Source organism: Notechis scutatus, chromosome 2 (assembly GCF_049901735.1).
Source record: "Notechis scutatus isolate UNSWTSFEM ecotype Mainland chromosome 2, rNotScu1.2, whole genome shotgun sequence".
Lineage (NCBI taxonomy): Eukaryota > Metazoa > Chordata > Lepidosauria > Squamata > Elapidae > Notechis > Notechis scutatus.
Genome location: NC_142010.1, coordinates 248,400,018 through 248,416,534, shown reverse-complemented (window position 1 = coordinate 248,416,534; position 16,517 = coordinate 248,400,018). Strand labels below are relative to the sequence as shown.

At 41.2% G+C, this 16,517-nt stretch overlaps 1 protein-coding gene across 3 annotated transcripts; it reads right to left on the bottom strand.

Moving 5' to 3' along the window:
• Positions 1-778: 778 nt before the first annotated feature.
• On the bottom strand, positions 779-16,230 carry CAPSL (calcyphosine like). Of its 3 annotated transcripts, none has more exons than XM_026666313.2 (5): positions 16,110-16,230; positions 10,336-10,472; positions 6,795-6,991; positions 2,792-3,001; positions 779-1,019 (listed from the first exon to the last, which is right to left on the bottom strand). In XM_026666313.2, exons 2-5 carry the CDS (start codon positions 10,451-10,453, stop codon positions 918-920), a joined length of 627 nt encoding a protein of 208 aa, XP_026522098.1. In that variant the 5' UTR covers positions 10,454-10,472; positions 16,110-16,230; the 3' UTR covers positions 779-917. The 3 variants fall into 3 exon arrangements, with proteins under 3 accessions (XP_026522098.1, XP_026522096.1, XP_026522097.1); XM_026666311.2 differs by having other exon boundaries at positions 6,795-6,972; XM_026666312.2 differs by having other exon boundaries at positions 6,795-6,972; positions 16,178-16,227.
• Positions 16,231-16,517: the final 287 nt, after the last annotated feature.

Here is a 16,517-nt window from a genome sequence, read left to right as displayed (position 1 = left end):
TTGAAGGACTAGGAAAAATTTGTTAAGCGGTTTTCAAAAATATGGCACAGTAATGAGGCCACTAGATACAATTCACAGTTCCTGGTTCTGTGTTTCCTGAACTTCTTTCAATAAATAAACAAATGAATAAATACATTCAGAGGTGGTATTCGGCGGGTACAGAACCGGTAGAGGAAATTTTGAGTAGTTTGGAGAAGCAGCAAATACCACCTCTGACTGGAGATATTACAGTATCCTTCCCCTGCCATGCCCACCAAGCCATGCCCACAGAACCAGTAGTAAAAAAAATGGAATTCCACCACTGAATACATCCTTTTTTTTCCCGGCAACATCTTCTACACGATGTTCCCTCAACTTCAACCAAGTATTTTGCGGAAGAAAGGAAAAGAAGACAAACATAGCTGGAGCAAGTGGGCAAGGAGTCTACTCATACAGAAACAAAGATTCTAACTGAATGTTATCAAAAACTTCCTAACAGGTGACAATTATCTAAGTATTTCATGAAATGCATTCAAGTTGAGATTGGGAGGTCCTCTGGTGGAGATGTTTGAGTTCCAGCCCAGAGGAGCAAGGCTAGATAACTTAAATAGCCTTTTTTTTTAATGCTAGGCTTGTAGCTGGAGAAAGGTTTAAAAAAACAACAACTCTGATCCCACCACCATTTGTTTTTGGGAATATTACTAACCAATCTGCCACATTATTTCCACTGAGAAATCTTGCTTGCTGAAAAATCAATCCTTCCCTGACATAGATGGAGTTAAAACAATGGACACAAGGATTAACAGTAATAAGACATTTTAATTTCTTTTGGTAAAGACTGCCAATGTCATTCCATATAGTATAGCTACTGTCCTGCATGTTGGATGGAGGAGTTGTTTAGAGCAAAAGCACAAGAATAACAGAGTCATTTTAAGATATCAGATTTTCCAAGCATTTTTCATCATCACAATGAAATAGACATCGGTATCTATCGAAGCACTGACACCAGCATAATAGTTCATGAATTCCTCGTTTGTGACCTACGATAGAAAAGTTTGAAAAAAGAAAAATTTAAATAAAATGTGTAAACTATTACTTGCAAGAATTAAATGATACATTATGTTCTGTGGGGAGATTTTCATTCACGTATATATAGCCAGTACCTCAGCCACACAGCTTCTTACGAAAAAGCCAACCAATCTGCAAACATCAACTCCATCAACCAATCACGAAATAACAACACAGCCAACCAGCCCGCTTACAACAGAGCCAGCTCACCACACCTCCCCACCAGTATTTATAGAGAGACGGCAGCTCCAATCACACTTTGCTCGCACAAGCACGAAGCCGAAAACACCAGCCTGAAGATGGCAAGTGGGACCTCGTTGAAACGTCACCAAGATACTCTCAATCTTACACAGGAAAAGACTTGAACATGCCAAGACCTGCATATATATATATGTGTGTGTGTGTGTGTATGTGTGTGTGTGTTCTCTTTTCACCCCTATGAGTGGTATGACCCTAAATTTAGGGCCTCTATCAGAGATCTGGAAGCTTGAGGGTTCTGCACAGTATCTTAGATGCTCTTAGCACTGCACTCTTCTGGACAGAGAGTTCTGAGGTTGTTCCTGGGATTTGTGGCACCACTTTCCCAGCTTAGGAGTCATAAACCCAGATGCTCCTATCACCATTGGGACCAGAGGTGGTATTCAGCAGGTTCTGACCACTTCTGGAGAACTGGTAGCGGAAATTTTGAGTAGTTCGGAGAACCGGCAAATACCACCTCTGACTGGTCCCACCCCCGTGTATTCTCTGCCTCCAGAGTCCCAGCTGATCGGCTGGGTCTTCTTTTGTTGCCCTGCCCAGGAGAACAGAGCTGGAAAGCAGGTTAGTGGGGTGGGGAGGGAATGGGATTTTACAGTAACCTTCCCCAAGGAGTGGGGAAGGAATGGGGATTTTACAGTATCCTTTCCATGCCACGCCCACAGAACCACTAGTAAAAAAAATTTAATCCCACCACTGATTGGGAGTACTTTGGCTTTTATATTCCACACTATCTCCAATTTTTCCTTCAGGTCTCAATACTTCTCCATTCCTCAAACCTTTCTGATGTTGCTGTTGTTTGGCATGCTACATCTGTCACCATCATATTCTTCTGGTTCTTATCTACTACCACAATGTCAGGTTAATTGGCTGGTACCTGCCTGTCTGTTTGGATCTGGAAGTGTCATAGGACCTTGATCTTAAAACTTGCCTTGGTTTACCAAGGTAGAATTCAATTGCCCTGCTCTTACAAAAAAGCACAGGAAACAATCCCATTGAAAGAAACAAGTGAAACGTGTTTTTACTGGAATGCAAGATCCAAAGAAAACGGCCACGTTAGATCTGATCACATAATTATACAAGCCCTCCCAACACTTGCCCTCACATTTTTCCTATTAAAACCACAGAGTTTGGATTCAATTTCACAATTCTAAAACAAAATTAAGCATTGTTAGAGATATAGAAACATAATTTGCATAAGCTCAGTGAATTTCTTTTGAAAGGCAAGATATATATATTCCATTTTCCTATAGGACTAAGTTGCATTCTAGGGCTTTGAGGGTAATGGAAGGAGACGGAACTATTGAGTATCAATACACAGTGCATGATGCCTCCTTACTATGTCTAGTGGCTGCCCAGGAGGAGGACAAAGAGAAAAGATTTCTGTTTATAATTTCAGCAAAACCCTCTAAATAAAACAACAGAGCCTGTGGCATGTCTGACATGATTGGCTTAACTTTGGTTTGCTTTTAATCTCCTTCTAACCTACCTGTCCATCTTTGTCATAGGGTGAATCAAAGTTGTCCAGGAAACTCCTAAAAACTTGGTCTTCACTCCATTCTCCATTTTGGTATTTGGGATGATGTTTTACATTGTAGACCCCTTGCAGATCTTCAATGGTGATGACTCCGTCCCCTGTCTTATCTAGTTTTCGGAAAGCTTGCATGATTACTTCTTTCCTTGCATTGGACATAGGAGGCTAAGAAAAAAGCATAAAACAACATTGTTTTAAGGCCACTTTCTTCCCAGCCTTTATCCTATTAGTTTCGGTTTCATAATATCTAAAGTGGTTATATTTCCTCTATCATTTTCAGAACATTAAATGAAAGATGTGAACATGGATTCTGAAGAAGAAGGAGGAGGAGGAGGAGGAGGAGGAGGAGGAGGAGGAGGAGGAGGAGGAGGAGGAGGAGGAGGAGGAGGAGGAGGAGGAGGAAGGAAGGAAGGAAGGAAGGAAGGAAGGAAGGAAGGAAGGAAGGAAGGAAAGAAAGAAAGAAAGAAAGAAAGAAAGAAAGAAAGAAAGAAAGAAAGAAAGAAAGAAAGAAAGAAAGAACATTACTGAAGAACAGTAGATGAAATGTAGAAAAATATGACATAACTAAATTAAAGCAGAGGAACATATGTGCAAATCCCAAAGGTGCTTTTTGGATGAGAAGCAAAATGTCTTCAAAGAAAAACAAAGGAAGTCCAGCTGCCTCTTGAAAAAGCACCTTTGGGTATAACCATGACCTAGATGACTGAGAATCTCCACAGACATTTAGCTATGTGCAAATCATGATTAATTTCTGGGCTAATTTCATACCTTCCAAAATGGTGCTTTGGGGCATCTGGATAATTCCAGTTATTTATTATGATGTGCACCATATTATTGGAGGAAATACATCAGATGCAGGTATGCACAGATCACTGATCATCTGTGAACTAGTGCTGTATTGCATCATCTGATGCATTTAGCTACCAAACCTTCTCCACAAGTTTACTATCATTTTTATTTGTATTTGAAAAGAGCAACAGTCTCCTGGCTTATATTCCACTGCTGTCCTCTGGTTGTTCCTTGGGATTTGCCTATTCAGGCTCAATTCCCTTCTAAGTGAAACAGTGATTTTTTGAGTTGGTGGTGGGAAGGAAGCACTGCTGGCTTCCGAATAATATTTGTATGCCACTCACTTTAAGACTGAAGGCTGAAAGAAGATGGAAAGCAGAATGGATAGAGATGCGGGGAGATATAGAAAGAGCATGTGAGGGATTGCAGAGGGCCTATAACAGGACTTCTTTCTTTCTTTTTATTGAAATTGACATGTATGGTTGTCCATTTCACAGACGCAACTATAGGCAGCAAACTGGGGTTTCAAAAAAGATAAGTACAGCATCTTGATGGACCATCTGCTAAAATAAAGCCAGGTCATGGCACATACTTCAAAGTAAATCAGGAAGCCTGTAATTGTGGAGTCTGTCTGGCAAGAACAAAGAATGTTTATCCACAGGAGGATATGTGTGTGTAAATCTTGTAACAATCCTGGCTAATTGGAAAGCTGAAAAAAGTAACATGAGTTAGCCAACTTGCAGACCTCAGCTAAAAGTTAGGTCTGCAGCAAGTCAGATGTGTATTAGATAATTCCTAGGGCATTCATTAGCCAAGACTTGGGAATAGGGACAGCTAGAGACCAATAGAACAAATTGTAGAATTATTACTAAAATTTTTATTAGATGATATTTATTATCTCACTTTGTCCCACCTTCTCCTTTAGTGAAAATGTATAAAACTTACTCAATCCTTTGTTCTTGGCTCTTGGCATTTTGACCAGGAGCCCTTTTCCTTGGAATACACCAATAACAAGCAATCAGAAAACCTGCACCTCGTGTCTGGCGTCTATCATTGGCTTTGGCACCAGGCTCAGACCCGAATTGGGGACCACAGTATAAGCAATAATAGATCATATTTTACCTAATGTCTCAATCTACTGCAGGAGTGTCAAACTCAAGGCCCAAGATGCCTCCTGTGGGGTGCTTAGATCTGGCTCGTAGGGCCGCCCTGGAAACAGCAAAGGACTGGCCTGTGGTGCCTCTCCATGCAGTCCATTTGAGCTCCGTTTTGGCTGGTAGAACGCTTGGGCCACCACAGGCTCCCCTGACATGAGTGATGTCATGCTGGCCACACCCACCCTGGGCACACCCACCTGGCCCTCTGAGGTCAAACACAATCCTGAGGCGGCCCTCAATGAAATCGAGTTGACACCCCTGATCTACTGTGTCTCATGGAGTCAAAAGCCAGTGTAGTGTTTGACATTAAAGGCTCTAAAATTCTTCTCTGTAATATTTATATAATCAGGTACCTGACAGAAGCCAGCTATCTAAGTCTCCCTACATGATTTGCAACCCATTTGAGAGGGATATCAACCAGTGAATTAAAATCTCAGTTAATCACTTCTTCCTATCCAGACTTTTTTTATTTTGAAAAAAATGATTTCTTTTAAGCTGTTGTATACATGTTAATTCCACTGAATTTATATTTGTCCTTCCTTTTCTTAGAAGAAACATCTTTTTTTTAGCTGATAGGAAATGGGTCCACAACAGCACTGATCTGCAATCAATTAGCATTGCACAGACCAAATGACTGGATCAGATCTGCCCCGACTTCATTCTGCCTGACCTTGACTCAAATGTGGAGAGCTCATTTCCATTGCAATTAGCACTTCTTGGTAGACTTCAGTGTGTGTGAAGCATTAAGATTTCTGTACCCAGAAAGAGTGTCAGCATTTAACACTGACATTGAAATGCTCCGGTTAGGTTCCCAGCAGCACCTATGAGGGTTTTCCCCAAGTTATTTCCCCATACCAATAAACAAGTTTGTCCACTAAATGCACTAATTTCGTTAGCTTTACCAGGTAGACGAGACAGGAAACACAACCAGATGAGTTAATTCTACTTCACTGTAAAGCTACTGTATATTAACAGCATCTTGCAAGTCTGAAAGTACCTACATTTTTTCTACTATCTCAACAGTTGAAACCTTCCTGGCTGGGGTGGGGGGAGGGGAACTGGGCTATGTGAATGAATGTGCATGCATTTGTGTGCGCATGCACCCCCTATGGGCTAGCGTGAGTGGCAGACTGACACGCACGTGTGCAAGTGCACACCAGCCTGCCACTTGAGCAAGTTGAGCTGCACGTGTACGTACTCACCAGCCAACCGTTCATGTGGCCCAATTCTGAATAGGACAGAGCCTGGTATTGGGCTGTGGCCTGGGGGTTAGGGACCCCTCTACTATCTCCTTTACAGGGAGAATTAGAGACGGTCTCTTCTGAGCTTTTTGCTCTGCCCACTATCCAGTGTGGGCTATGCAGGGGTGGGATTCAATTTTTTTAACAACTGGTTCTGTGGGCGTGGCTTAGTTGGTAGGCGTGGCTTGGTGGTCATGTTATTGGCTGGGTGTGACCAACTCAGTATCACTCACATCGAGGCACGCATCTCCTCGCCTGGCCTCTCATGACTGTGGGGGATGCTTCAACAGTCATAAGTGCGAAAAATGGTCAGAAGTCACTTTTTTTCAGCGCCATTGTAACTTTGAATGGTCACTCCACACAAGCAAAGTACCAGCAAAGGAGAGGAAAAAAACTCCAGAGACATTCCTGAGACAGGAAGTCTAGTCCTGCCAAGAATGTAATAAGGGTTAATGGAGAGGCAGTTTCTGTAAGCAACACCAGAATGTTTCCTTCCTGCCTTCCTTACAGGATTAGTCCAGTCATTTCTTCTAACAACCGGTTCTCTGAACTGCTTAGAATGTTAACAACCAGTTCTCGCGAATAGGTGCGAACCTGTAGAATCCCACCCCTGGGGCTATGCTGTCTCTTATCTGACCGTTCCCCTGGGCAGCAGCTCTTCACCTAGTCTCCCAAGGTCTTTCCCACACACCATGGTAGAGTTGGGTATGACATAGCATGTTCATGCAATAATGTGGGAAACTGTTTTTGTTGTTCTTGCTTAAAACTCACTCTTAATGTTAGGAGAAATTCATCAAAGTCAATTGTTCCATTCCTATCTTTGTCAAAGATTTGGAAAATCTTTTCAGCTTCGTCTTTGTCCATCAGCACAGCATAATCATGGAGCCCTTTCATGAACTCTTTGAAATCAAGGGTCCTGCTGTTGTCGTCATCCATGATGCGGAAAACCCTGAAGAAAAGAAGGTTGACTGTAAAGAAAAGAGTTACAAAGATCATAGAGGAAGAAAAGCAGGACAATGATGTACAAATCTAGGAAAGAAACATTTAAGGAAAACAACAAGAGCCTTGCTTCTGAGATATAGTATATATCAAGACATTCAGCTGCATAGCACTTCCTTCTTATCTGACCCCCTTTCCAAATATCACAATGGGAGTCTACAGCTTTAGGTGCTAAACATTGTGCTGTTTGAATGTTTATGTTACTTGTATAGCAACTAATCTGAGCAACTCGTACATAACCAAGCCCCATCTTTACCTGATGTAGAGTGGTATTTCTACTCTTAATCAAAAAGGAGATATGTGCAGATATAGTAAACATGGGTCAACCTACTCATCCTTGAATTGGGCCCAAATAGCAGCATTTGGACAGTTACATGCACATGTATGAAAAATCTAACTAGCAACCAATAAATTGAAAAATCAGTTGAAATAAGATCGATGTGGCACGGACAAATGATCCATTTGGATCATGTGGGTATCATGGCTTTTCCCTTGAAAAGTTAGATCAGCAATCCTGGATTTTTTTTTCTTTTAATGACCAGGTAATCCCTTGCATTGGGCTGGAGTATTTACTGGCCAGATGCCCTTCCTGACATCTATGTGAAGCAGCAGATATTTTATCTTTGCACCCTGAGAGAAATATCTGCCACTACATAAGATCAAACTCACAGCTTTTTCATTATGAGGCAAGAGCTCCAACTCTAGGCCACCACACTGCTCAGATCAGTAATCCTGAATATGAGTGTATATATCAATGCTATCCTTATTTCTAATTTTTACACACCCTTGTCTTGAACTACTTTTCACTACTCTTGCTAAGGAGCTAATTGCAATCTTCCTGGACACAGACTGCTTGGGCGAATTATCTTTGAACTGATAACATCTGATTTATCTGACTACTAGATAGGTCTATTAGAACATAAGCAGTGCCCTGATAGATTAGACTTCCAGCCCATTTAGTAGTCTGTTTTCACAGTGACTGTGAGGTCCAAGCCCATGGAAGATGCATTGATTTCCAAGAGTGCAATCCTTTATTTGTTTATATACCTAATGGACAGAATCTTGCCAAACTAAATCTATAGTCCTCCACTTGATAGATGTATCCCGAGAGATTCTAAACTGTGGCTACCCTGTACCTCTCCTCTCCCTACACCCAGGGGTGGGATTCAGCCAGTTCAGACCAGTTCAGGTGAACCGGATGTTAATTTTACAACCTGGTTCGCCGAACCGGTATTCCCAATGATTAGCTGGCCCCACCCACCCCACCATGCCCCTCCCAGGAGTCCCCACATGGCCCATTTTGGATTGCAGGTAAGTGCAGGGTCGGTGTGGAGGCTTGGGGAGGGTGAAAAATGGGCCTCCTGGGGGCTCTGGAAGGCTGGAAAAAGGCCTGTTCCGATCTCTGGAGGGCCTCCGGAGCCCGGGGGAGGCCCGGGGAAAAGCCTCCGGAAGGGTGGGAAGGGCAAAAATGCCTCTGCCATGGTGCAGGAGGCCAACTAGGCCACACCCACCATGGCCATGCTCACCCAGCAACCGGGCAGATAATGGTTGCTAACATTTTTGAATCCCACCTCTGCCTACACCCCATATGTACTTGGGACTGCACAGTCTCTTAACATAGAATGTACCACCTCCGCTCTGTGCTACCAAGATTGTCCTCCACTGTTTCTCCAATACACATTCCATCACAATGGACGACCAATAGCCCAAGGGAGCCCACAAGTGTTCCACCAGATGCAAGTCGCCTTGCCAGCAAGGAGCCCCATGACTTCCATGAATTGGTCCAATATTTATTTGAAGCCAGCTAAGCTGGTCGCCAGCGCCACACCTCAGAGTCAAAATGTGAGCCTGTCTTTTAGAAAATAGTTCAAGCACTGCAGTTGCTGCAAAATACAACAGCTGAGGTGGGTCATATGGTTGCGCCAATTTTACAATAAACAAAGGTTTGTTTCTAGGCATAATTAACATTTCTGAATTTAATGTTTAACAGTAAAAATGCCTTTGGTTGGAATATCTCAAGGCTCATTTCCTGTTCTTTGTAGGGTTTATATCCTGCTTGAGAAGTGATATACTATAAATTAGAAGATGAGTAAATGTGAGTAAATTTTCCATTTTAATACTCTATTTATGGAATTTTCCCTATTAAGATGTTTGTTTGCAAAGCCTCAATGTTGTTGGGTTTTTTTTTGTCACACGAGGAACAACTTTTGTTAGGCTATTTTAAGATATTTTCCCTTTCACTAGATTTCTACTGCCTGTTGTGTATTAATCACTCACATTGAACATAATGTATTTATTTCTTTCTAGTCTAGAAACCAAGATAATAGAATGACTTACACATTTATCTAAAAAGATTAAATACAGTTCAGTGCCTTATGGAGATTCTCAGCCATCCAGGTCACGGTTGTCCCAAAGGTGCTTTTTTTCAAGATGCGACCGGACTTCCTTGGTTTTTCCTCGAAGACATTTCGCTTCTCATCCAAGAAGTGAAATGTCTTTGAGGAAATGAAAAATAGCTCAGTTGCTACTTGAAAAAGCACCTATGGGTTAAATACAGTTCAATACACGATAAGCACAAATTATTCGCAGAACACACAGTTCGGTCATTCTGAAACTTTTTTTAGAGTTTTCAGATAAAAACCGTATCATGCAATTAACCTTTTTTGATTGCATATTTTTTTCCACTAGATGGCATCAAGGATAATTTGTTTCTAGATGTCTTTGCTATCATCTTGTCATTATCTGGAATTTTCCATCCAGATATAATGAGTAGTAGCACTAGAATCCTTCCTTCCTTCCTTCCTTCCTTCCTTCCTTCCTTCCTTCCTTCCTTCCTTCCTTCCTTCCTTCCTTCCTTCCTTCCTTCCTCCTTCCTTCCTTCCTTCCTTCCTTCCTTCCTTCCTTCCTTCCTTCCTTCCTTCCTTCCTCTTTCCCTCCCTCCCTCCCTCCCTCCCTCCCTCCCTTCCTTCCTTCCTTCCTTCTTCCCTTCCTTCCTCCCTTCCCTCTTTCCCTCCCTCCCTTCTCATTCAGATCTTCTTATCTTTTTATTAATTGTTTCTTGAACGTGCTAAAAAATGTGAAAGAAAACATGAGTGCAAAGAGGACATTAAAAACTCCAACTAAAGAGCAGATCCTCACTCACCCCCAAACATAGTGGCTCGTTCCCAGTCTTAAGCTCTCTGGGACATTTCAAATAAAGATGAAAAGAGGCTGAACTAGCTAACTTAGGGATGCAGGCTCCACCACCGTGTGTGTGTGTGTGTGTGGCTGCCACCAGATTTGCCTTCATCGTCTATTCCATGGATCCATTTACCTGCCCAGGCCTTTGATGCCTGCTGAGCCCCTTGCCAGGCATTGGAGACGTAGCCTCTCGATTGGATCGGTGGTGCGGGTAAGGTTTTTCTTGGCTTGGATGGCCATTTCCCTGTCATGTCGTGCAGTGCCCGGCATCTAGAAAAAAAGGGAAGTCAGCCATCTTAGAACAAAGAATAAAAGGCTTGGAAGGGACCTTGGAGGTCTTCTATCCAACCCTTTGCCCATGACAAATGGCTGCCCAGTCTCTTCTTCATAACCTCCATTGATGGACCTCTCACAACTTTTGGAGGTAAGCAGTTCCACTGATTAATAGTTTTTACTCTAGGAAATTTCTCCTTCCTTCTAGGTTGGATCTCAGTTATGTCCTTCCTCCCAGAGGTGGGCTGCAACCAGTTTAATAACCGGTTCGCCGAAAATGTGAGCATGTATGCGCACACCCTCTTTATGTGCATGTGAGCTTAGAGTTTGGGGTCTGGGTCTGTGTTATTGGTGTGTGTCAGCTTGTTTGGTTTTGGGGTCGGGGTGTGTGACAGCTGGCGAAGCAGCCGTGGTCTGTTTTCTGGAGGGTGGTTGTCCTTCGTTTATAGGATGGGCTTGGGCCTGGGTCTGATGAGGGGGATTGGCGGTGGTATCCCACGTTGTTTTGGGTCTGGTGTTGGTTTTTGTGGCTGGGACTCGTATGTCGGTGAGGGCTAGCTTCCAGATGTCTGGTAGGCGGGAGGTATCGTCCCATCTATTCATGTTATGGGGGTGTTTTGCTATCTCGATGGCTTCCCTGATTATTCTCTTGCTGGATATTAATTTGGTTCCTTCGAATTTAATTTCATGTCCTGTGGCTTTAAGGTGCTGGAAGAGGGAGGAAGTATTTTCTTTAAAAAACCAACACCAGACCCAAAACAACGTGTGATACCACCGCCAATCCCCCTCATCAGACCCATATACATATATATATGTAGGTCTAGGTGTGTTCGGGTCTTTTCCCACGTAAGATTAAGAGCATCTTGGACTTCCGGTTTGTTGGCTTAGCGGCGGCAGGATTTGCGAGCTGCGCGATCCCTGCCCGCTAGCCGTTTTGGGGCTCCGACCCAGACGGTGCGGAGCTAGAGCTGCCCTGCAGGGGCAGCTGAAGGTAGGGGGATCCGGAGAAGGGTTTGGGGTTTTGCAGACCCCTCCCGGCCGGCAGAACCCCTTTTCCCAGGACGGTGCAGCGGCGGTCCGTAATGGCCACAAAGAAGCTGGCAGCCGGGTAAGAATGCGCAGGAGGAAGTGGAGAAAGTGCTTGAAAGGAGAAAGTTTTTCTTGGCTCCTAGGACTCTAAGACATATTTAACAAAATTCCTGAAAAGTATGACTTTCTGAATGATACCTTCGAGAAGAGGAAAAAGCGGCAGTTTAATGGTGCTGAAAGGATAGCTTACCCTCTTTTTCTACGGAATAAAAAGTGAATATTAAGAAATCTATTTTTTTTAGGTGAAAACTGGCTTTAAGCGATGAGTGGGAAAAGAGAGGACTAAAAAAAATATTTGTATGCTAAGACTTTGTTGGAGGAGATGCCTTAAGGATTGAAAGACTAAAATATATTGCAATAAGATTTTAAGAAACAGATTTGGACTTTCTTTTTCTCTGATTGATACTACCCTAGGAGGAGAGAGGGAACTCTGTCTTGGTTTGGACTGACTGATAACTTTGGGATTGTCTTATTTTTCCTTTGGAATATTCTGACTGTTGTAAGAGAAAAGAAAAGAAAAGATTTATAATGGCTCCTTCTATTGAGGAACTGAGAAAAGATTATGAGCAAGCAAAAAAATGGTAAAGCTGGTTTGAAAGAAGCCTTCCTTTTTTTTAGAAATGGCGCTTATTAACTATCAACAAACATTGCAGCAGATGAAGACAGCAGAAGAAGAAGAAGGAGAGGAAACCATCTTTAATAAATCTCAGAACTCGACCAAGAGGGAAGGAAGAGGGAAGAGAAGAGAAATAAAGGACTTAAGATTTAAAAAAACATTTAAGAAAGGGAAAAACAAGGTGCAAAATCAATATAAGGATGGTAAACAAAAGGGAAGAGGAATACGACAGAGAAGGGAAGCCAGTAAGGCAGAGGCTAGAAGAAGGGGGGGTAGAAAGGTTTGTTGGGAGAAGAAAGAAAGGGAAAAGGTGGAGAAAAGCTACAAAGTTTTGAAATTAAATGGGAAAAAAGGAATTTTTTTTAGGGATAAAGGATAAGTATAATTTCTTCAAAGAGATTTTGCAAGGTACATAAGATGATATGGTAGTATTGTATTAGAAATAGAAAACTTAAATGGCTTAAGAGTTGATAAGAGATTAAAATGTTGAAATGTTAATAATGATTGGTTTTAAAATATAATATGAGGGGAGATTTAGAATATTGAGCTTTAATTAAAGAGTTTAATAAGATTATGGGATTGATGTTATTATAAAATTTTCATTATAGTATTTGTTTTTAATATTTAGATCTATTGTTTAACTATGTATTTAATTATTTTGGATGTATTATTCAGTTAGAATGTACCAAGCAAAATCGGATTGGGTATTCTAAAGATTAATTTGATTAATTTAGTCGGGAGATAGAAAGGCATCATACTCTGATTAGTGATTTCAGGAGAAATTTCTTTTTTTTTATATAAGGAATGAGACAAAGGTACAATAAAGAATGGACAAAAGATACAAATATAATGACTCAAATTAAGATGATTAATTAAGATAGAATTAAAAAGAGTGAAATATGGGGAGAAGTTAATATAGAAGATTTAGAATGGTAAATAAAATAAGTAATGATATGTAAGATGAGTATGAATACAGTTGAAGTCCATGAAGAAAGAAATACCTGGGTCCAAGTTACTTTCCAAAAAGATCTTTTTATGTTTTGTGTGTTGTGTATATATGTTTTTTTGGGGGGGAGAATTAATGAAACCTTGCAGAAATATAGAATGAGAATAATGGTAACTAAGTCAGAAAGAAATAGATGAAATAATAATAATAAAATGTAATAAGAGTAAAGAGAAAGAAAGAGAAAATGGATAAGAGGTTTTTGTATGTTTATATGGAAATGGTTTAAAACAGAATTATAGTTTATCTGACTTGTTAAATTTATAATGGAAAAAGGTTTAAATATGTAATGGATAATGACGACTTGTGTGTTTTGAAAAAAATTAATAAAACTTGTTTAAAAAAAAAAAAGATTAAGAGCATCTTAGCGACGTAGGAATTGCACTTATCAATGCAAGCATTCAGGGCTTGCATGAATTTGAATACTGCTAAAGGCACCTAAGCCAACTGGAGCAAAAGTGCTGATAATTCTATCTGTAGAAAATGGCTATTTTGCCACATAAAAGAAGAAAACTAACTTTTTCTAGAATATAATAAATATGTGGCTCTGAGGAGGAAAGAACTTTGCAAAAGGAATTTAAGATTACATTTTTCAATGTTTAAAACCTTTTTAATGAGTAAGGTAAGTAATACATATATATGTTAAGCTAGTTTAGGCAGCTTCGTCCTTCATGAGTCGGACAAGGGTCAAACAGAAATTTCAAACCAAAGTTTAAAAATATAATGTATAGTGCTAAAATTGAGGAAAAGCAAGCAAAGCAGCTAAGATGTCCTTCTTTGCCAAGGAAATAAATGGACAAGGTCTTTGCATTTGGTTATCACAGAGAAGGTAGCAGCTCTCATTCCTCAACTACAAATTGATCAATTATGTGCTATCAATTTGGTATTGACTCTTAGTAACCACATAGCAATGTGATAAAAAGACATAGTGGAAACACACACACACACACACACACACACACACACCATGATGTTAGCAACCAGATCCTAAGAACGATTCCTTGGAAGCAATCTTTTCTATTTCACTGCAGCTTATTTTCTATAGCTCAGTTTGCAAAGATTGAACTCCCAATGGTTTGAGAGTTATTCACTTTGCACATCTTATTTATTTATGAGCTATTTATTATGAACCATGGTGGCACAGTGGTTAGAGTGCAGTACTGCAGGCTACCTCTACTGCCTGCCGGCTGCCTGCAATTTGGCAGTTCAAATCTCACCAGGCTCAAGGCTGACTCAGCCTTCCATCCTTCCAAGGTGGGTAAAATGAGGACCCAGATTGTTGGGGGCAATAGGCTGTCTCCGCAAACCACTTAGAGAGGGCTGTAAAGCACTGTGAAGCGGTATATAAGTCTAGGTGCTATTTCTGTTTGTTTTTTATTCATACATTCAGCTATCCAATATGTATAGCTGCCCATCACACATTTGTGATTTTACATAGCTTACAATTAAACCATAATGCCCCCCCCCTCAAAAAACCCACCCAAAAATAAAACAATATGAGCAATAGAAAATGTTTAAATAATTGCAAAAAAAAAAAAAAAAAAGCACACAAAGCAATTGACGGCAGAGCAGAGTCAATCGAGAATAGTGCAGCCATTTTAGGAGTCCCACACCAGTCTCTGATCCCCAGGTCGGATGGCATATCCATCTTCAGGCCCTTCTGGCAGGTCATCAAGGTTGGGCCAAGCCTGATCTCAGGAGGAATGATGTTCCATAGAGCGGGTGCAGCGACAGAAAAGACCCTCTTGGGTCCCACAACAAACCACTTCTGCGGATCTAATGGGATGGAGGATCCTTCAAATATATGGTTGTATGTATGTAAGTCTGCCTGTTTTGGTGTCACTTCTTCTTTTTTTTTTTTTGCCACCTAGAGCACAGGGGAGGTGATTAGGGTGTAGAGGGTAGAACCTCTCCTGGTTCAGGAATCGGTGCAAATGGCGCACAACTTAAAGGTATGCAAAGGCCCTTATAGCCATGACAGTCACCTACTCTTCCAGTAGGAGTTGTGAGTCCCCAGATTGTATACCTGGTCTGTCTGGGAAAGTGCAATTTCATGCAGAACCAAAGATATCCAATTCTCAGATCCAGACAACCCCTGGATTTGGTACTGTCTGGGGAGCATTTGGAGAGCAGCCTTCTGTCCCTCCTCTCTCTAGAAGACCCCCTTCTATCAATTTATACAAGTGCAAACTTAACTTTGTTGAAGTAAAACAAGAAAAAGGGCAGATTCCAGCAGGTTTGCTTATTACAATTCACGGAATGTGTATGTGTGCGTGTAAAACCACAGTAACAATAAAATGTAGAGCAGTAATTTCATAATGTCTTCACAAAGGCTTTACAACGGCCTGATAGCATCAATCTAAGAGGTCAGTATGCAAAGCACTTGGTTTCCTTCTTAAAGTACAAGAGAGTTCAGACAATCTGGCAAAGTCAGTGAAGCAAAGAAGCAAACAGTATTTAATGCTCTTCTGTCCTTTAAAAAAATATCATGAACTTTTCTATTGTATACCACAAAGATGAACTACTCTTTTAGGTTTCTGTACATTATAAAATTTTATCTGTCATATTAATTGGCTGTTCAACATCTGGGGAGGTTAAAAAGCACTTTAGTCATAATTTGATGATGAACACGTCAAGGAATTCTGCTACGTACAATGAGGGCTCTCTCACAGCACCCAACTCCACCTTCTCCTGAATCTCAAAGTGACATATCAAATGATTGCAATTATTCTGAGTATGTTGCGTATTTCTTTTTTGACTCTCCACAATACACACTCTTTATTATCCCAGATTTTTTTTTTTTTTTAATTGCACAAAATTTCTAAATGCCCTTAATAGCAAAGAGGGGAAAGGTAAGGATATAAATTACATCCTAACTTCTGGAAACCCACTGATGAAGGGGAATGAGAATAAAATGTTTGGTTACCTTGAATCTGCCACCTGTTGCTTCCACCTGAAACTATGGACGCTTTCCTATAGAGAAAACAGGGCTACCTCTTCCTTGCGTTTCCTCCCTTCTCCTGGCCTACACTCTCCTCCCCTGATTGGGCTGTGGGGGAAGGATGAACGCAGAAACCAACCAGCAGCGAAGCCTGACTGGAAGACGTCAGCTGTCCATCCATCTCAGGTTACTTGTTTACATATCACTCCCCTGCTTGAAGTTTACTACCTTGTTTCCAAGGTGATGTAGGTTGCCCAGAAGGGCCTCATGCAACCTGGCTGGGTTTGAATCCTTCTCTTTGGTGGCTAGAGATGCTCTTTCATGCTATGTTCCTCTGTTTTGCATCTGGCTTTCAGGGTGACTACAGATCCCACTGTCTTAGGCAATACTTTA

What these genes read in the sequence shown, in the direction of transcription:
- CAPSL (XM_026666313.2), bottom strand. Translation starts at nt 10,453, where the DNA reads ATGACAGGGAAATGGCCATCCAAGCCAAGAAAAACCTTACCCGCACCA. An exon ending in GGCATCAAAGGCCTGGGCAG is followed by an intron (nt 6,992 to 10,335) that starts GTAAATGGATCC and finishes TTTTCTTTACAG; the next exon opens with TCAACCTTCTTTTCTTCAGG. An exon ending in AATTTCTCCTAACATTAAGA is followed by an intron (nt 3,002 to 6,794) that starts GTGAGTTTTAAG and finishes CTTTTTTCTTAG; the next exon opens with CCTCCTATGTCCAATGCAAG.